We start from the raw sequence: 21,237 nt of genomic DNA on the forward strand, positions 1-21,237 counted from the left end.
TTCGATTCTTCTTAATCCTATTTGCCAAAGCTATTTCACGTCCCATTTTTGTTTCCCGATTTCCCTCTTAAGTATACTCCTGCTGCCTCTATATTCTTCTAGGGATTCACTCGATCTCTGCTGTTTATACCTGACATATGCTTCTTTCTTATTCTTGACCAAAACCACAATTTCTCTAGTCATCCAGCATTCCCTACAAGTACCAGGCTTGCCCTTCAACCTAATAGGAACATATTGTCTCTAGACTCTCATTATCTCATTTTTGAAGGCTTCTCATTTTCCAACTGTCCCTTTACCTGCAAACAAGTATGCAAGTTGGCCTAACATCAATCATTGCAAAAATACTGGAATCCATTACTAAGGAAGTAGTTACACAATACTGAAAAAACTGCAATACAAGCAAACACAGTCAACATGGTTTTTCAAAAGGGAAATTCTGTTTGTATTGTTTTGTATGAGTTCTTTGAGGATGGAACAAACAGGCACGATAAAGAATAAACAAGTTGTATTTGGACTTCCAAAGACATTTGGTCAAGTTCCAGATAAAAGCTTACTGCACAAAATAAGGGCATGTGCTGGGGCTGGTAAATTAGCATGACAGAGGATTGGCAAACATCCAGGAAACAGAGATTGGGGTAAATGGGTCATTCTTCATGTTGGTAAACTTTAACCAGAGGTGTGCCACAGACGGGGACTCAATATTTTACAATTTATAATAATGGCTTTGCTAAAGGAACATACTAAATTATTGCCAAATTTTCTGATGATACAAGATAGGTGGGCAAGCAAGTTATAAAGATTCTGCAAAGGGTTATAGCTAGGTTAGGTGGTGGATAAAAAAAAAATCACTAATGTATCATAATGTACAAAAATGAGATACTCACTTTGGTAGGAAGAACATAAAGCAAAATAGTATCTGAACAGAGAGAGAATAAAGAATGTTGCAGTACAGAGAGATCTGAATGTCCTTGCACATTGAGCACAAAACATTATCATGAACATACAGTTAAGTAATTAGAAAGGCAAATTGAATTTTAGCTTTTATTGCAGGAGGATGGACTCTGAAATAGGGAAGTCTTGCTGTATCTCTGTAAGGCACTGGGGAGACCACACTTGGAATACTACGTACAGTTTAATTTTCTCTTAAGAATGATACATGTGGGGACAGTTCAGGGAAGATTTATTCCTGGAATGAAACAGTGGTCTTATGAAGAAAGATTGAGTAGCACTGGGCCCGTACTCCTTAGAGTTAAGAAGAATGAGATGTGATGTTATTGAAATCAGCAAGCTATGAGGGGGCTTGACAAGGTAGATGTAGGGAAGAATTTTCTACCTCATGGAGGAAATCTAGAATTGAGACCATAGTTTCATAATAGGGGATTGCCCATTTAAGATGGAGATGAAGAATTTCTTTTCTTAAAGTGTTGTGAAACCGTTGTAATTCTATGGCCTAGAGACATGTAGAGGCTGTCATTGAATATATTCAGCATAATTATCTGATGGAGAGATTATTGAGTTCACGAATGGGGGTGATGGTGGCGTAGTAGTAATGTCACTAGTAATCCTGCAGCCCAGGTGAGTGCTCTGGTGACTTTGGTTCAAATCTCACCATGCTGGTGGTGGAATTTATACACCCTAAATAAATCTGGAATTTAATTTTTTTGTTGAAAAAGAAACCTATTTGGTTCCTTAATGCCCTTTAAGGAGGGAAATCTGCCATTCTTACCTTATCTTGTCTGATACATGACTTCAGCTTCATTGTAAGGCGGCTGACTCTTAACAGCCATCTGAAATGGCTTAGCAAGCAATAGATTTAAGGACAATTAGGGAGAGAACAAATGGTAGCTTTCCCAATGACACTCACATCCTATTAAAGATATGAGGAATAGGGATAAACGTGGACTTGATGTCAAGAGCAACTTAACAAATGGAACAGAAGGCTCAAGGGCTCAATGGTCTACTCTTGCTCCTATATATTTAACTTTTAATTTTATTTGCATTGGATATGGATGTTGCTGGTTGAGCAGAATTTATTGTTCCATCCCTAATTGCTCCTTGATCTGAACAGCTTGCTAGGGCAATTTGAGAAGACTGTTTAGAGTCAACCACATTGTTGTGCATTTGGATTCACGTGTAGGCCAGACCAGGTAAGAAACACAAGTTGCCTTTCCTAAAGGACATTAGTGAACCAGATGGTTTTTTACAACATACAACAACAACAAAGGTTATATGCCATTGGGCTATCTTATAATCCCAGATTTTTATTGCAATTCTAATTTCACCGTCTACCATGGTCAGATTTGAACCTGTGGCACCAGAGCATTAGCTTGAAGTTCTGGATTACTAGTTCAATGACATTATCACTGCCTGTCCCAAGGATACAAATCCAAGGATCAGACATAATGGGACCACCTTACAAGTTTTAAGAGTTTGGAAGACAGTGCGCTAAATTGTTCTTTTTCGATAACAGATATCAATTGAGTTCATGGCCTACAATACTTAACACAGCAACTCCAGTTCGAGTGAATATTAGCTCCTTATTGAACTTGATTTGATTCCCTGTTATGGGTGTGAATACTGAAATCCAATTTTTATTTAATAGTTTAGAGACTGTTCACATCAGTTGCAGGACTAACTGTCTCTGGTGACCAGTCACAATAAAACAGCATTCAGAATTTCACAATTTGTTCAGATGCTCAGTTTATAAACTTAGGTCTGTTGTTTTCAGTTATTTTAATTCAATGCAGACCCAGAAACAAAGGAACTCAAGCACTCAAAACAACACACCTCTATATATATAGGACGACATGAGGCTTACATACATTATCTTCTCCTTGCTCTCCAGCCTTGTAATTAATCTACTGTAGCTATCTGATCAGCTGCCCAGGAACATAAAGGGCATAAATAGGCTATTCAGCCCATCAAGCCTGTTCTACTGTTCAATTAGATCATAGCTAATCACCTAATTCAATGACACTTTCCCTGTCATCCACATATCCTGTAATATCTTAGCATCTAGATATCTTTTGATCTCTGTCTTGAACAAGCTCAATGCTTTTCTCCTTTCCTCTAGACATCTTCATCTAACTGGCTTTACTAAATAACCACTATCCCCATCCTAGCCCTGAACTCATATTTTTCTTTTGTTTCTATCATATTTCATTGAATGACACAAAAATTGCAGTAGAAACTTAGCAGGGCTGGTGGCATCTGTGGAGAGAAAACAGAGTTAATGTTTCGAGTTCAGAATTTCTGTTTTTGTGTTTCAGATCTCCAACACATTTTTTTTGTTTTATCCTATTCCATTGATCCTGTTCCTACTGCTGATCACCCAACATCCCTCTGAGTCTTGATGTTAACTACGACTATAATGCTTGACCCCATCATCCTTGCAAACTACTGCTCCATCTCCAACCTCCCTTTCCCCTCTGAATGCCATAAAAGAGTTGTCACTTCCCAAATCCATTTGCATCTTTTTCAGAGCTCTATGTTTAAATACTTCCACAATTTTGTTGCCCACGTTGGGGTCTTCTTTACATTGGCAAGACCAAACACAGACTGGGTGACCGCTTTGTGAAACACCTCTTCTCTGTCCATAGGAATGACACTGATCTTCCAGTTGCTTGCCATTTCAATAAATCATCTTGTCCTTATGCTAACATTTCTGTCCTGGATCTGTTGCAATCTTCCAATGAAGCACAAAGCAAGCTGAAGGAATAATGCTTCATTTTTCACTTAGGCATTTTACAGCCTTGAGATCTCACACTGAATTCTACAACTCCAGAAACTGACTGCATTACACATGTTCTCCATTTTCTTACATTCCTTCCTCTCCCCTACTGCCTCGTCTTGTTTACTTTGCTGTGTGTAGAGAGGACCTATTCATTCCCTTTCACATCTTAATTCACAAAATTTTAGATCTCTTTTTCTATTTTATCTCCATTAACAAGCCTTCGTCTTTTGTATTGGGCATCTCCACTATCTGCCCTTTGCTCCTCCTCTTCCCATGTCAAAAGAACAGGAAAAGCCTTTCAAACACCTTTCAGTTCTGAAAAAAAATCATAAGTCACAAGTGACATCCTTTCTGGCTGTGACAAAAGTAAACTATTCAGCCCCATCCTTCTCAACTTATCCACAAACCTTTGACACAATTTACTACACAATCCCCTGCCAAAACCTCTACACTTTCATTGAATTGTGTGGAACGGCATTCACTTAGTGCCATTCTTTTCATTTTATTAATAGTTGGTGTATCACTTGCAATGTCTTTGTTTCCCAGTTCTAGAAAATTACCTCTGGTACCCCACAAGGATGCATCCAGGGCCTCTTATTGTTTTGCCATACACACTTCTGCCCCTTGGCAACATCATCAGAAAGCATAGTGCTAGTTTTCACACGCTTTATCTCACCATCAACTTTCTTCATTCATTCACAGGTGCTATATTTTCAAACTACACATTTGACATCACGTGCTAGATGAGAAGAAACTTTATCCATTTGAATATATGGAAGGTTGAAACTTTTGTCTTCTACAACAAAATTCATTCCCTAGCAGCTAATTCCATGCTGCTGCCTGACCACTATATTAGCCTGAACTAGACTCATAATTGCAGTAGCTTATTTACAGCTGAACTTCTGACAGAGATCTATAGCACAGATAAAGGTCCTTTAGCTCATCGCATCCCCAGTGGTCAAAAACAACCACTAACTATTCTAATCCCATTTTAATGCACTTGGCCCATAGTCTTGGTATCACAAAAAGAGCACATCTAAATATTTTTTAAATGTTATGAAGGGTTCTGCCTCTACCATGCTTACAGGCAGGGAGTTCCAGATTCCACCACCCTCTGGGTGAAAAGGCCCCAACACTGATCCTTGTGGGACCTTATTGGACACAGATTTCCAGTTGAGAAAACACCCTTCAACTATCACATTATTAACGGTGTTAAAGGGGCAGAAGCTTTAGAGGAGATTTGAGAAAAAACATTTTCTGTGGTCATGTTCTCTATGACTCTATGATGCTTTTGTTACTGCCAGAGTTGACTCTTCCAATATTTTCCTGACTTCCCTCTAACGGTCTGCCCTTTGCATACATAACTTCTTCTAAAATTTTGAAGCCATTTTCCTGGTTTGGACCAAATCCTGTTTTCACATCATCCTCATGCTTGTTGATCTATGTTGCATTCTAGTCTGGCAATGCCTCGATTTTAAAATTCTCATCCTTGTGTTAACATCGCTTCATGGTCTTTCGTGTATCCTTAGCTTCCTTTTTCTCATCACTGGTGGTTGGCCTTCACCTCTAGAATTCCTTGCCTAAGATCATTGTCTCTAAATCTCTCCCTCCCCTCCATGAAAGGCTCCTTAAAACCTACCTCTTTAATGAAGCTTTTGTCATAAGCCCTAATGTGTTATTCTTTTGCTTGGGTTGAATTTTTGAATGATTATGGTTCTGTAAAGCACCTTGCGATATTTTACGATATTAAAACGCAATATATAAAGTTTGTCATAATTTTAAAGTCTTTTGAAATGTCTTCACAGGAAGAATTGGAAGCAGAAATTGAAAGGCTACAGACAGACCAGGAAATTTATTCCAGAAAACAGCGAGATTTGGAGAATTCAGAAATTGACATTAAGGTTGGAAAAAGTAGGACTAGATTTGGAAAGGTTTTCTCTGCACAGTAAATGAGCACTTCACCAACAGCCCTTCCAAAGCAGGCTGGTTCTGTTGGGGCCGAGTCACTGATTACACTGAATTATCCTGGGGTTGATGTGAGGGTATGCTATTTAACTCTCCCTGCACCTCCTAGGAAATATTATTCTATCACTTGGACACTGGATTTACTGAAACACACACAGTCAGAGGCTGGATCATATGAACGTAGAATAGAAGAGGAAGAAAATCCCATTTGCCCCAGTGAGGCTGCTCCATGCAGAGAGGGTTCATTCACACACCCACTGATCCACGATGAGCCATGTCCTGACCTAGGAAAGACAAACAGAAGAAAGAATAGACACCTGCAACCAATTCAGAACAAACCCGGGAAATTACTCTCCCTCTCCCTTTAAAAGGGTGGGAGTGACTCCATATCCACCACATGATCAGGGAATATGTTCCAGAGGACTAACCTAATTCACAAGAATACATGAAAAACACAGGAATTTGGTGCAGGAGTAGGACCAGCATTCAAGCTTGCTCCGCCATTCACTAAGATGGCTTCAGTGATTCTGACCTTAACACCACTTGTGGTCTGTCACCCCTCTAACCTATGCGTTGTATTCACAGGATATGTATCTGACCATCCTGATCCATCTCAGTCATCCCATCCAACAAATGGCTACAGGAATCCCTCTATCATTTTAACATCTCCATCAGGTCCCTCTTAGTCAGTCTTTCTCTCAGTCACCTGACCCTTTGGAGTTGATCCTCTTAACTAAAATCTATCAGACTCTTGTATCATTCCGGTCACATCCACTCCAGAATCTCAGTCTCCCTCAAAACTGGAAGCCATTACTCCAGGTGTGGATGGACCAAGTGGCAGTCAGAGGCTGGATCATATGAACGTAGAATAGAAGAGAAAGAAAATCCCATTTGCCCCAGTAAGCCTGCTCCATGCAGAGAGGGTTCATTCACACACCCACTGATCCACCACGAGCCATGTCCTGACCTAGGAAAGACAAACAGAAGAAAGAATAGACACCTGCAACCAATTCAGAACAAACCCGGGAAATTACTCTCCCTCTCCCTTTAAAATACAGTGCACTTTCTTTGAAACTCAAGGTAACACTGATGAAACTCTGTTTTCCCTCCTCGTGGACACCCTCCCACCCCACTGCTTGTCTATCTTTAACGATGATAGGTTGGTGATTAAAACAAACTACCCTGTACCTAGAAAGTGCCATGTGCTCAGGGTATTGGCTGTGAGGAAATACTGTTTGTAATGAGAGTTAGTTTTGGTTTCAGACACAGATCAATGATCTGAAAGAAAATCTACTGAAGAGCTTCTCTGAATGGAGGAAAAAGCTGGAAGAAGATGAAGAGTCCACCATGTCACTGATTGATGAAGAGGGTCGCCGAGCTCTCTCACAGATTAGAAGCTGTACTGAAGCATTAAAGAAGAGAATGGAACTGATAACATTAATAAATAAGGAAACCCAGAATCTGGTACGAAGAGACCATCTGTCCTTTATTCAGGTACATCTTCAGTGTAAACAGGACCATGGCTGAGATATCAGATATTTGAGGCTGGTGTAAGGCTGAATTGTTTGAAGTTTGTTGTTGGAGCCCAGCATTGAAGTTGCCCCCTCAGCCCTGCCATTGGAGTGTTGGTGCTTCCCCCCTAAGTCCTACCCTTAGGGTGATGGTGCTGCCCCCTCGGCCCTTTTCTCAGAACGTTGGCGCTGCACCTTCAGCTCTGCTCTTGGAATATTTTTGCTGCCTGCCCAGTCCAGTCCTCGAAGTGTCGGTACTCTCTCAAGATGGAGTGCAGTGAAATGTGAATTGTTCCCTATTTCTGTGACTGGCCCCATCTTCTGTTCAACACTGAACTCTTTCTCTCAATCACAAATTCATTGTCGTGTTCCTATGGGTGTCTGTTTGTTTGTTGACTGATTTGATCTCCTTTCTTTATTTGTAGAACTCAAGGCAACTGATTTCCAGGTAAGCTCCTCTCAGTCATACAGTGGCTGCTGTTAGGGAACCTTTCTCTGGGAGAAGAGTGGAAGTAAAATATAAGTGTGGAAACCTTCCCTGATACAGTCATTTCAAATGGTGAGAATATCGAGTGATATTCCACTGTGGTTTGAGGAGTCACTGGCTCAGACAGCCTGTTGGAAACGGCGATGTTATGAACTGCTTGTTAGGAGCTTCTCAGAAATCCGAGAGAAAGCTGCATTACTCATTATCAAAATGCCTTCAGATGTAAAAAGGAGGCTGTAGTTGGGGACTCATTGTTACCTCCTTATCATGGAAGGGAAACAAAAGATCTGGGTTTCCATTAAAATGGGAAGCTGATAAGGTCTATGGGTTCCAATGGGTGTCTCCTGTTTCTCCCAATTCACAAGGAGTATGAAAAGGAGCAGATAATTACCACTGACCTTGGGACAGTCAGCTCTTTCAATCCCTGAGCTGCTGCTGGGCAACCAACAGCACTAGGCTCCCTGACCTAGAAACACAGAAACTAGGAGCAGGAGGAGGCCAGTTGGCCCTTTGAGTCATCTGCATCTTTCAATATAATCAGCTGATCTTCTATCTCAATGCCATACTTCTACTTTCTCTCCATAAGCCTATGCCTTTAAAAGCTAAAAATGTATCTATTACTTTCTTGAATATATTCAGCGACTTGGCTTCCAAAGCCTTCTGTGGTAGATAATTTCACAGGCTTATTACACTTTGAGTGAAGACAATTTTCCTCCCCACACTCCTGAATGCCTACACTATATCCAGAGACTGTGCCCACTGATGCTAGACTCCCCAGCTGGGGAAAATGTGCTTCTTGCATCTAGTCTGTTCAGCCCTGTTAGAATTTTAACATTTCAATCCTCTCTCATCCTTCCAAACCCTAATGAATACAGGCCTAGTTGAATTAATCTCTCCTCAGAGGTCAGTCCTGTCATCTTGGTATCACCCTATTGAACTTCTGCACCACTTTCTCTATGGCAAATATATCCTTTCTGAGGTAGGGAGACCAAAACTGCACACTATACTCTATGTATGCTCTTACCAAGGCCTGGTATAACTGCAGTAGGACATCCCTACTTCTGAAGTCAAATTGTCTTGCAATGAATTGCTGGCTGCACTTGCCCATCTACTGTCATTGACCTAGTGTATAAGGGCACCCAGATCCTTTCATACATCCGTACTTCCCAATATATCATGATTTAAAAAATAGTATTTCTTTCTGTTTCTCACACCAAAGTGTATAACTTCACATTTAATCACATTGTATTGCATCTGCCATATGATTGTTGGCTCACTCAACTTATCTAAATCACCTTGAAGTCTCTCTGCATCCTCATCACAACCTGTCCAGTTTTGTAACATCAGCAAACTTGGAAATGTTGCATTTGGTTTGCTCATATATATCTATATCATGAATAGCTAGGGCCCAAGCATCGATCCCTGTGGTATCCCACTAGTTACTGCTTGCCGTGCAGAGAAAGACTAATTTATTTCCATGCTCTGTTTCCTGTCTGTCAGCATTTCTCGACTCATGCCAACATAATACACCATGTGTTTTAACTTTGCCTGTTAACTTCTTCTGAGGGACTTTACCAAGAGCTTTCTAAAAACACAAATACACCATATCCACTAGTTCTCCCTTATCTATTCTACTGGTTACATTATCAAACAACTCCAATGGATCAGTTAAGCATGATTTGCCTTTCATAAACCCTTACTGCCTTTGTACGGAACTATTAAGGCTTTCAAAATGATCTGTTATCACATCTATTTAATAGAATCTAGCATTTTCCCACTGCGATGTTAGGCTAACTGGCCCATAATTCCCTAATATTTCTTTCCTTCCCTTTTTAAATAATAGGTTTAAATTTGTCACTCTCCAATATGCATGAACTACTCCACAATCTATGGAATTTTGGAACATGACCACCAATGTATCCGATACTTCCAGAATCACATCCTTTTTCACTTTAGGATGTAGATTGTCAGCCCTCTATACTTCCATTCCCCACCAGGACACTCAGAGCTCTTGAACAATCCCTATCCACACCACTCCCCTTTGCTGGCAATGGGCACCTGCACGGGTCCCAATTATGCCTGCCTCTTTATGGGGTATGTGGAACAATCCTTGTTCTAGTCCTACACTCAACCCTCTCCCACAACTCTTTCTTTGGTACGTCGATGACTGCTTCGGTGCCACATGATGCTCCTGTCTGGTCCTTGAAAAATTTGTTCATTTTGCCTCTAATTTTCATCCCTGTATAACTTCGCATCGTCCATTTCCGACTCTTCCCTTCCTTTCCTTGACGTCTCTGTCTCCATTCGGGGAGTAAATTGTCCACTGCCATCACTATAAAGCTACTGACACCCACAGCAACCTTCACTACAGTTCCTTACACCCCAAATCCTGCAAGAATTTCACCCCGTTCTCCCAGTTCCTTCGTCTATGTCATATCTGTTTGGATGATGCCACCTTCCAAAAAGCGCAGCTGAGATGGCTTCCTTCTTCCATTACCTTCGTTTCCCATCTGCTGTGGTTGACAGGGCGCTCATCCACCTCTGACCTATCACCCATGCTTCCATCCTTGCCCTTTCCATCACTTACAACAGTATTTTCGGGTCTCCCTTGTCCTCACATTTTATCTCACCAGCCTTTGCATTCAGATAATCATGCTCCGTCATTTCAGACAACTCCAGCAGTACATCACCACCAAACACATCTTTCTCTCAAACCCCGTCCGCATTTCATAGGGATCATTCCCTCTGGGACACCCTGGTCCATTCCTCGACCACTAACACCACACCACATTCCCATGGCACCTTCCCATGTAACTGCAAAACGTGTAACACCTGTCCCTGCTCACCATCCAATCGCCTAAACAGTCTGTCAAGGTGAATCAGCATTTCACCTGTACCTCCTCCAATCTTGTGTATTGTATTCGCTGTGCCCAATGTGGCTGACTGTACATTGAAGAAACCAAATGCAGATTGGATGACCACTTTGCAGAACACCGCTAGTCTGTGCACAAGCATGACCCCGATCTTCCCGTAGCTGGTCATGTTAACACAGCGTCCTGCTCGCATGCCCATTCGTCTGTGCTCAGCATGCTGCAATACCCCAGTGAATCTCAGCACAAACTGAAGGAACAACATCTCATCTTCAGACTAGGCACTTTAGAACAACCTGGAGACAGTAAGGACTGCAGATGTTGGAAGCTAGAGTCAATAAATGTGGAGCTGGAAAAGTACAGTAGGTCAGACAGCACCTGAGGAGCAGAGAAGTCAATGTTTCGGGCCAAAACCCTTTGTCAGGTCTGGGGAGGGGGAGGGGAGCCCAGAAATAAATAGAGGGAGGGGAGTGGGGCTGGAGGGAGGGTAGGTGGATGGAGGTAGGGGATTAAATCCATCTCTGGTAACCGACTCAGCACTGACATCCATTTTAAACCTATTGACTCCCACAATTACCTCGACTACACCTTCTCTCACCCACCCTCCTGCAAAAGTGCTATCCCATACTCAAAATTCCTCTGCCTCTGCCACATCTGCTCCCAGAATGAGATGTTCTACTCTAGGACTTCCTACTTAAGGGACCGTAGTTTCCCCTCCTCTGTTATTAAGGATGCCCTCAACCGCATCTCTCACATTTCTCATGCATCTGCCCTCAAACCCTCTTCCCCCAACAACAATAAAGGATAAGAGTGCCCTTGGTCCTCACATACTACCCCATCAACCTCTGAATACGATGCATCATCCTCCGACATTTCTGCCATCTAAAATCAGACATCACCACCAAAAAGATATTTCCCTCCCCACCCCTGCTTTCTGCAGGGTCCATTCATTCCACGACTCCCTCGTCAGCTCCACATTCCCCACCAAGCCCTCCACCACACCTGGTACCTTTCCCTGCAACCGCCCCTACACCTCCCCTCTCAACTCCGTCAAAGGCCCCAACAATCCCTCCAAAGCCGGCAAAGATTCACCTGCACTTCATCTAATATCATCTACTGTATCCATTGTGGTCACCTCTATATCTGGGATACCAAACACAGACTCAGGGACCGGTTTGCAGAGCACCTACTCTACCAACCAAACTTTAACTCCCACTCCTCTGGTGACATGTCCATCCTTGGCCTCCTCCAGAGTGAGGCCAAACGTAAACTGGAGGAACAACACCTGATATTTTGCCTTGGGAGCTTACAGCCAATGGCCTGAATATTGACTTCACCAGCTTCAAAATCTCTCCACCCCCAACATGTCCATCGTCTGACTCACCTATCTGCTTCCCCCTTCCCACTGACCAACCACAATAACCACCTACCGGCATCCACCTATCTCCATCTGACCTACCCTCCGCCCAGCCCCCAGCCCCCAGCCCCACACCCCTCCCTCTAATTATTTCTGGGCTCCCCTCCCCCTCCCCCTCCCCAGTCCTGACAAAGGGTTTCAGCCTGAAATGTTGACTTCTGTGCTTCTCAGATGCTGTCTGACCTGCTGTGCAGTTCCAGCTCCACATTTATTGACTCTAGGCACTCTACAACCTTCTGGACTTAATACTGAGTTCAACACCTTCAAATTATGAACCCACTCCCATTCCTTCCCTTTCTTTTAGCTTTACATGTTATATTCTCTGTCACCATGTCCTCTCTTCCCTCCCCGCAATCCCAGTGGGACTGTGTTCTTTGAAGTCTGGGAGTTGGACATACCATTTTTCTGCCATTCTCACTTTCCAATCAATTAATCTGAACTATCAACATCCTTTCTCCCCCATCACTCCACCCTCCACCATTGCCTCCACACTTCACATCAGCTCTGATGAAGTGTCAATTAGACTTGAAATGTTAGTGTGCTTACTCTCCATGGATGCTGCCTGACTGCTGTGATCCCCATCGTTTTCTGTTTTCATTTTAGGGAGGTTATTTGTGCTGTTTTTTGTGAAGATGGAATCAAAGTGTGTGTTCAATTCTTCTACCATTACTACACTTATTTCAGTCACCACCTGGCATGTATTATTGAGCAGCAAATTTGGAATATTTATTAGCCCTTCACCACCCTTCACAAGAGCCTCAATAATGAACTGATTCCTTTGATTGAGTAGGAATGAGATTGAGTTACTACAATCATATGCTTTAATATAAGTAAGATTTCCCAATTCAAACCCCAAACTCCTTATGAGAATCAACCTCTCAGGTAATCACAGTGATCCCTGTTCTCTGAGAAGATGTTCTTTCTCCTCTGCTCATGTGCTCCTGCAGAGAAGGGTGGTGCACAGACTTGGGATAATAACCATTATTAATAATGGAAAAATGAGTCTCCAGTGCAGAGAAACTGAACTAAATAGAGTGGATTTGAAAACCACAAACTGATCTGAAGTGGCAGTGAATCAAGTTCCTGCTGCACTGGCTGAATTTTATTATGTTTCCTATTGAACCTGCCTCAACCATTTGCAGGACACTCAGCTGTATTTCTCAACTAATTAACCTTGCTTGGACAACACCTGGAAGAAACAGAGTTCATGGAAAGATCCCAACTAAGGTACGTGGAGTCTGGAATGAATGAGACCAGTTAGGAAAACTCTCACCAGGAAACCTCCCAATTTTACAATCCTTCTTGGTCAGTCCCTGAAGGTTTATAATATCCATCTCAACATGTGGAGATCAGTGCAAATAAATGGAGACTGTTAAACCCTAGGATTCTGACATTTTCAGGATGGGTTCCTGTAGGATGTCGGTACAAACATTAGAAGGCATACCAGTTCTTGATGATCTTGTTCCCCTTTAGATTTCTGATCTGATTGATAAGACTATTCTTTCCTTCTCCATTACAGAGCGAATGAGACTCAGAGAATCACATTACTAACTATATCAGAGCTCGCTATGAACCTGCCCAGTATTTCTCAATTTATCCAGAAGAGGCTGAATGGATGGGAAAAGTACCAGTCAGACATTTTGCGAATTGTTGGTAAGAAGGTGAAGCTTTTCGATAATCTAGGGGAAATTGAGTTAGTTTTGTTCAAACAGCTGGGAAAATTCCTGAACTTTAATGTCGGCTCCCTGTGTATGTGGATCAGGAGCCTGAGATTCATCCTCAGGCCTCAGTGACACCTGCTTGAAACATTCTCATTGGAATGGGCCAGAGTTTCACCCACCATGGTCCCGGGAAGGATGGGGTTTCATGGGGTTGATCAGAGTGTTTCTTAAAGAGGCACTGTCCCTCATAGAACTGTCAGTGAAATAACTCCATAAAGGCCTTTGTCCTATCACTGAGTTACCCTTTATTTACACATGGAGAATACTTGACACTGATCCAGCTCCCTCAGAGCGAACGGGATGTCTGACACTCCTGTTCTTATCTGTCAGCCAGGGCTCCCTGAATGGGCCACAGAAACAATCCTAATCAAGAAACCCATATTTTATGAAGTCCACCTGGCTGACCTTGTTAAATTATAGTCAGAATCATTATAAACTCATGCTGTCAACACCAATGATGAAATTCAACATTATCTCCAGTTTGTCAACACAGCTTTTGGCTCTCTGAGGGATAGAGGACCTGATGACAAATACCTCAAATCTGGCAGTAAGCTCATGGTCCGCAGCGCATCTGTATTTACTTGCCTTTCTGTTGGAACAGAGACGTGGGGCATGTACAGCAAAAACGCTGATTCCCTAGATTCAATCACCAGTGATGCCCTAGTAAAATCCTTCAAATCCAGGATGGGTGCACTAATAACAATGTCTTCTCTCAGCTAAACATCCCCAGCATGGTCAATCCATGAAATTGCACAAGGCACATTTTACAATAAGACGTCCTAAACAAGCTCTCTGCTCCAAACTTTGTCACATCAAGTGGTTACCAGGAAGGCACAGGAAATGCTTCAAGGATGTTCTCATATACCCCTTGAAAAAAAATGCAATACTCCCACTGACTTGTGTGACTCTTTTGCCCTGGACCACCCAAACTGGTGAATATAGTTCCATGACAGTACTAATCATCTCAAGCATTTCTGACAGATAAAGGCCAAGTGCAAACAGTGGAAGGAGTGTGTGAAAATCTGAGCATCCATTCTACCTTCCTCCTCAAACACCACCCTGTGGCAGAGTGCGCAGATCCAGCTTTGAACTGTTTAACTACACCAGAACTCTCAATTCTTAGTGGGGAAAAGTCATCCTTTGTAAGGATAGAGTGAAAAAGTTGGAACTGTTCTGTTCTCATTGGAGAGAAGAAGGCTGAGGAGAGATTTGCTTGAGATTTTTAACATAAGTGGACTGGATAGAGTAGACAGGGAGAAGCTATCTCCGCTTATTAAAAAAAAACTAAAAGGGCAGAGATTTAAAGTGATCTGCAAATGAAGCAAAGGTGACATGAGAAAAAGCTTTTTTTAAACAGCAAGTAGTTAGAGTGTGGAATGCATTGCCATGAAATATGGTTGAGGCAGATTCAGTTCAGGCAATCAGGAGGGCAATGGATGATTATTTGGATAGAAATGGTGTACAGGGATATGGGGAAAAGGCAGGAGATTGGCAGTAGGTAACAGAACTAATGCAGGTATAATGGCGCGAATGGTCTCCTTTGGTGTAATTATTCTGTGATTCTTTGATCCCAAGGAACTGTCTAAGAACAATGTAAAAAGACTTACATTTATTAAGCAATTCTCACAACCACATAACTCGGAGCAGGGGAGACCATTTTGCCCCTTGAGGTTGCTTCACCAGTCAATAAGGATTCTGTTTATGCTTACAATTCTGAATGCCCAACAACCTATGATAGCCTTTGATTCTCTTGCCTAACAAGAATCTATCTACCTTCGTTCTTATAAATACTCAATGACACTCTGAGGCAGAGTTCCAAAGTTACACAACCCTCTGAAAGAAAACATTCTATATAATTTTTCAATAGTGCCCTCTAGTTTGCAATTCATCCATAAGAGGAAACATCCTTTCCACATCCACCTTGTCAAAAACATTGAAGATCATACACACTTCAATCAAGAGACCAGTCACTCTTTTAAACCACTGGAAACAAGCCCAGCCTGTACAACCTTTCCTCAAATGACAGCACACACATCGCAGGTATCAATCTATAAACCTCCTCTGAACTGCCTCCAACACATTTACATCCTTCCTTAAGTAAGGAGACCAAAACAGTATTCCAGATGTGGTCTGACTAATGTCTGTGTAAGTGAAGTATGGTATCCTTATTTTTATGTTCAATTCCTCTCGAAATGAAATAAAGCGTTCTATTAGCCTTCTTAATTACTTGCTGAACTTGGGGGTGGCATGGTGATTCCTGCCTCACAGTGCCAGGGACCCAAGTTTGATTTCAACTTCGGGCAACTGTCTGTGTGGAACTTGCACATCCTCCCTGCGTTTGTGTGGGCTTCCTCCAGGTGCTCCGGTTTCCTCCCACAGTCTAAAGATGTACGGTATAAGTGGATTGGCTGTGCTAAATTGCCCATAATGTCCAGGGATGTGCAGGCTAGGTGGATTAGCTGTAGGAAATATAGGATTATAGGGATGGGGTGGATTGGGGTGGGATGCTTTTCTGACAGTCAACATGGACTTGATGGGATGGATAGGCTGAATGGCCTGCTTCTACGCTGTAGGGATTTTCTGATTCTAACTTACATACTATTGTTTAGTGACACATACAATTGAACATTTAGCACTCTCTGCAACTCAGAATTCTGTGATTAGATTATTCCAAAGTACTTGGAACCAATAAAGTTTTATTTTTGAAATGTACTCACAGTTGCATTGGAGAAATATATAAAGATGGAATTCATAAACCATCACTGAGTGACTGGAAGTCGGGTAGACCTTGCAGTGTCACAATTTTCAATCACTCTATTTTTCTTACAGTGCCAGATTCGACCGAGTACATGAAACCATCAAATATTTCCTCTGAGGAGACTCCTGATCCTGGGAAAGTTCTCCAGCTATCATCTGAAATCAGCAAGAAAGCAGAAATATCCCAAGGTGTGTTTTTAATGCTAAATAAGGATCACACTGACTGTAACTTGTACTTAGCTTGCTCATTTATCTACTTACCCGTTTTTCTCTCAGGTCTTTTCATTTCTATTTATCCATTTCTTTTTGGTCATATTTCTTCTGAAACTGTCTTAAGTTTAAACAGTAATTTTTATAAAGTCATTTGTAAAGACGAAAGTCAATTTTATAGCAGATTTAACAACCTTGGGATGCCTTAAAGTGCTTTATAGCCATTAAGTTATATATTTGAGCCACAAATTAATTTGAACAGGGTCAAGAAGATTAAAATGGCAAATGCATGGCTCAAAGAATGGTTCAGGAGAAACTGGTTCAAATGCATGGGACATTGGTACCAGTTTTAGGGAAACAGGGAGTTGTTTCTGTTAGGGACCAGAGTTCTGGTGAATTGCATATCTAGGGCCGTAGAGAGTGCTTTTAACTAAATAGTGGGAAAGGAAGGTACTGTTGCAAGGAGAATAAAAAAAGTGTAACGAGAAGTAGGAGTGCAGGTTAGTGATGAGACCGGTTGTTATCAAAAAATTAGACTTTTTTGTGCATCTAATATTCACAAATTTGCAGAAGAAACCCACTGACACATAAAAAACATCCTTACCGGGATAAAATTCACAGAAGAAGAAGAGAACAACAACCGACTACTCTTCCTGGACATAATGGTAGAATGCAAAAACAACAGGGAGCTCTAGACTAGCATATATAGAAAAACCACACATATGGACCAGATACTCAATTACACTAGCAACCAACCCAACTTCCATAAACGGAGCTGCATCAGGACACAATTTAAACGAGCCACAACACATTGCAGCAACTCGGAACTACACAAAGCAGAACAGAAGCACCTATACGGAGTCTTCAAAAGAAATGGATACCCGAAAATAACAATCCGCCGTTACCTCCAAGACAGACCACAACAGGAAGACATAACACAACCAGATTCACTAATCACCCTACCATACATCAAGGACATTTCAGAGATGACCACAAGACTGCTCAGACCCCTAGGTACCAGAGTAGCCTACAAACTGACAGCTCACCCTACAACAGCTACCGACGAATGTAAAGGATCCCATACCCAAAACCAGCAAAACTGGGATAATATACAAAATACCATGCAAGGACTGTGAGAAACACCACATAGGCCAAACTGGAAGAAAATTGACAATACGGATAGATGAACACCAACTAGCCACCACGAGACACCACCAATTCTTACTTGTCTCACTACACACAGTCAACGAGGGACTCGAATTTGACTGGGACAACACATTGATAATCTCAGAAGCCAAACAGAGACACACCAGGGAATTTTTGGAGGCCTGGTATTCCAACCGGAACTCCATCAACAAACACACTGAATTAGATGCTCTGTACAAACCACTGACAAACAATACCACAAGTAATACCAACCGTCCCAGCAAACTGAGGCATATAAATAACAAACAAGACAGAACACCAATGCTTTACCGAAGGCGCATTGACGATGTTACCTAGTAGGGTGACGAAACATTTGCAACCAAACCCACCGGCTTGGCAAGCTGTCTACAACCTCATCCACAACCCGAGCTACATATCTTCTTGAAAACAGTAATCAAACTGTCGAGTGTAGTCTTGAGGCAGAGTTCATAGAGTGTATTTCTTGGAGCAAAATATTGGGGAATCAACCAGGGAGCAGGCTGTTTTGGATGCTGTATTGTGTAATGAGATGGGATGGGATTAATATACACTCTCATAGTAAAGGATCCTCTAGAAAAGTGTGATTATAGCATGTTGGAATTTCAAATTTAGCTTGAGGATGAGAAAATTAACTACTGTCCTCGTGTTAAACAAAGGTAATTACATAGGCATGAGGACAAATTTAGCCCTCGTGGATTGGACAGAAAGACTAAAAGGTAGGTTAGTTGATGAATAATGGCAGATATTTAAGAAGATATTCAACTCATCCCAACCAAAGTATATTCCAGAGTGGAAAAAACGATTAAGAGGGGAAAAAAGCATCCATGGCTAAGTAAGGAAGTTAAAGATAACATAAAGGCAAAAGCTAAGGCATACCATATTGCAAAGGTCAGTGGCAGGCTGAGGGTTGGGAAACTTTAAAAGACCAACAAGGGGATACTAAGCATGTAAGAAAACCAGCAAAGGTTAATTATGAAAGAAAACTAATGCAAAATATAAAAATGGATAGTAAAAGCTTCCATAGGTATATAAATTGGAATAGAGCAGCTAACTTGAATGTTGGTCCCTTAAAGAACAAGGCAAGGGAGTTAATAGTGGGCAATACACACATGGCAGAGACAGTAAATCAATACTTTGCCTCAATGGTAGAGGACAATGAAAACATCTCAGTAGTAACTGGTAATAAGGTTAGAGTAAAAATCGAATTTAAAACATTTGCCATCACTAGAGAAAAAGTACTGAGTAAACTATTGACATTGAAGTTGCACAAGTCCACAGGGCCTGAAGGCTTACATCCTTGGGTCTTAAAAGAAGTTGCAGCAGGGATACTGGATCCATTGGTTACAATATTCCAAAATTCCTTCGATTCTGGATAAGTTCCCGTGGATTGGAAACATACTAACATAACAGGCCTTATTCAAAAAGGGAGGTAGAAAGTAGGAAACTACAGACCAGTTAGTTTAATGTCTGTCATTGGGAAATTGTTTAGAATAAATTATTGATTCAAATATTTGGAAGCAGTGACAAAATATTTGGAAAATGAAAACGCAATCTATCAGAGACACGATGATTTGTGGAAGGGTAAATTGTGATTGACTAATTGCTAAAATTCTTCAGAGTTATAACAAACAAAGTGGATAATGGGGGTCCTAATGTGGTATATCTGGACTTCCAGAAGGCATTTGATAAGGTTTGCAATAACAGTTTAATACACAAGGTAATATCACACAGGGTTTGGGGAATTATATTAGCTCGGATAGAGGATTGGCTAATTAACATAAAACAGAGAAGCAGGATTTTTTTTTTCCCTCTGGTTGGCAAGCTGTAAATAATGGCATGCTACAGAGTTCGGTCCTCAGGCTTCAACTATTTACAATCTATGACTTGAATTCAGGGTTAGAATGTACTATTGCCAAATTTATAGATGACACTAAAATAGATGGAAAAGTAAGTTGCAATGAATAAGTAAGAAGTTTACAAATGGATATGGTTGGATTAGGTGAATGAGCCAAATTTGGCAGATGGAATTTTAAAGTAGATTGGTGTGAAATTATCCATTTTGGTGGAAAGAATGAAATGGCAACTTATTACCTAAGTGAAGAGAAAGTTCAAAATGCTTTGGTATAGAGGGATCTATCTGGGTGTCTTTGTATATGAGTTGCAGAAAGTTAGTACGCAGTACAGCAGGTAATAAGGAGGGCAAATGGAATTTTGGTATTTATTGCTAAAGGAATGGAGTATAATGTAGGGAGTATTGCAATTGTAAGACTGCACCTGAAGTACGGTATGCAGTTTTGATGCCCTTACTTGAGGAAGGATTTAATTGCATTAGAGGTAATTCAGAGGATGGTCACTAGATTAATTCCAGAGATAAAAGGCTTGTCTTAAAAGGAGAGATTAAGCAGATTAGGCCTATACTCACTAGAGTTTAGAAGGAAGAGAGGATATCTAATTGAGGTTTAAAAGATGCTAAAGGGGATGACAAAGTAGATGTAGAGCAGATGTTTCCTGTTGTGGGCAATCTAGGATAAGAGGTCATAGTTTTAGGCTTGGGGGTGCCAGATTTAAAACAGGGATGAGGAGGAACCACTTCTCTCAAAGGGTCACTTCTTCAGATTGTGGTGTGCTTTAGGACATTGAATAAATTTAAGGAGGAGATAGATTTTTAATTAGTCATGGGTTAAAGGATTATGGAGAGCAGACAAGAAAGTGGAGTTGAGGGCAAGAGGAGCTGAGTCATGATTGTACTAAATGGTGGAACAGGCTCAAGGGGTCCAATTGCCTACCTCTGCTCCTGTCCCTGTTGTAATGTAGGAAAATCTAAAGATTGAATCTATAATCGGCAGCATCGTGGCTCAGTGGTTAGCACTGCAGCCTCGCAGCATCAGGGACCTGGGTTCAATCCCAGCTTTGGGCAACTGTGTGGAGTTTGCACATTCTCCCCTTATTTGCATGGGTTTCCTCTGGATGCTTCAATTTCTTCCCACAGTCCAAAGATGTGTAGGTTAGGTGTATTAGCCATGGGAAATGCAGGGTGACAGGGACAGGGTCTGGGTGAGATGCTCTTCGGAGAGTCAGTGTGGACTTGTTGGGCTGAATGGCCTGTTTCCACAGTGTAGGGATTCTATTCTATAATCCACTATTGACTAAATGAAGGAAGCTGAACCTTGCTACACCATAATTTTTAATCAATCTGTTCTTTGTTTCCAGTACCAGATTCCACCAAATATAGAGAGACATTGAATGCAACTCCACCCCTAGACAGTTCTTCCGGAACAGTTCCTATCTCGGAAAATGTCCTCCATCTAGCGATTGGAATCAACAGAAGAGCAGGATTATCTCAAGGTACGTTTAAATTCCGAAGCAGGGATCACGCTGACT

At 41.6% G+C, this 21,237-nt stretch overlaps 2 protein-coding genes across 2 annotated transcripts in view; both read left to right on the top strand.

The window, feature by feature from the left end:
• The window catches only part of LOC109912174 (serine/threonine-protein kinase 32B-like), an 860,354-nt gene that overhangs the window by 584,742 nt on the left and 254,375 nt on the right, over positions 1-21,237 (top strand). The window lies entirely within an intron of this gene.
• Positions 1-21,237, top strand: part of LOC109911292 (E3 ubiquitin/ISG15 ligase TRIM25-like) — a 28,073-nt gene that overhangs the window by 4,680 nt on the left and 2,156 nt on the right. Inside the window, exons 2-7 of the mRNA XM_048603657.1 lie at positions 5,543-5,634; positions 6,962-7,192; positions 7,635-7,657; positions 13,503-13,636; positions 16,534-16,650; positions 21,067-21,201. Of these exons, the coding sequence (XP_048459614.1) occupies positions 5,543-5,634; positions 6,962-7,192; positions 7,635-7,657; positions 13,503-13,636; positions 16,534-16,650; positions 21,067-21,201 (732 nt within the window). The remainder of the gene's footprint in view (positions 1-5,542; positions 5,635-6,961; positions 7,193-7,634; positions 7,658-13,502; positions 13,637-16,533; positions 16,651-21,066; positions 21,202-21,237) is intronic.

This window comes from Rhincodon typus, chromosome 12, assembly GCF_021869965.1.
Source record: "Rhincodon typus isolate 14 chromosome 12, sRhiTyp1.1, whole genome shotgun sequence".
Classification (NCBI taxonomy): Eukaryota; Metazoa; Chordata; class Chondrichthyes; order Orectolobiformes; family Rhincodontidae; genus Rhincodon; species Rhincodon typus.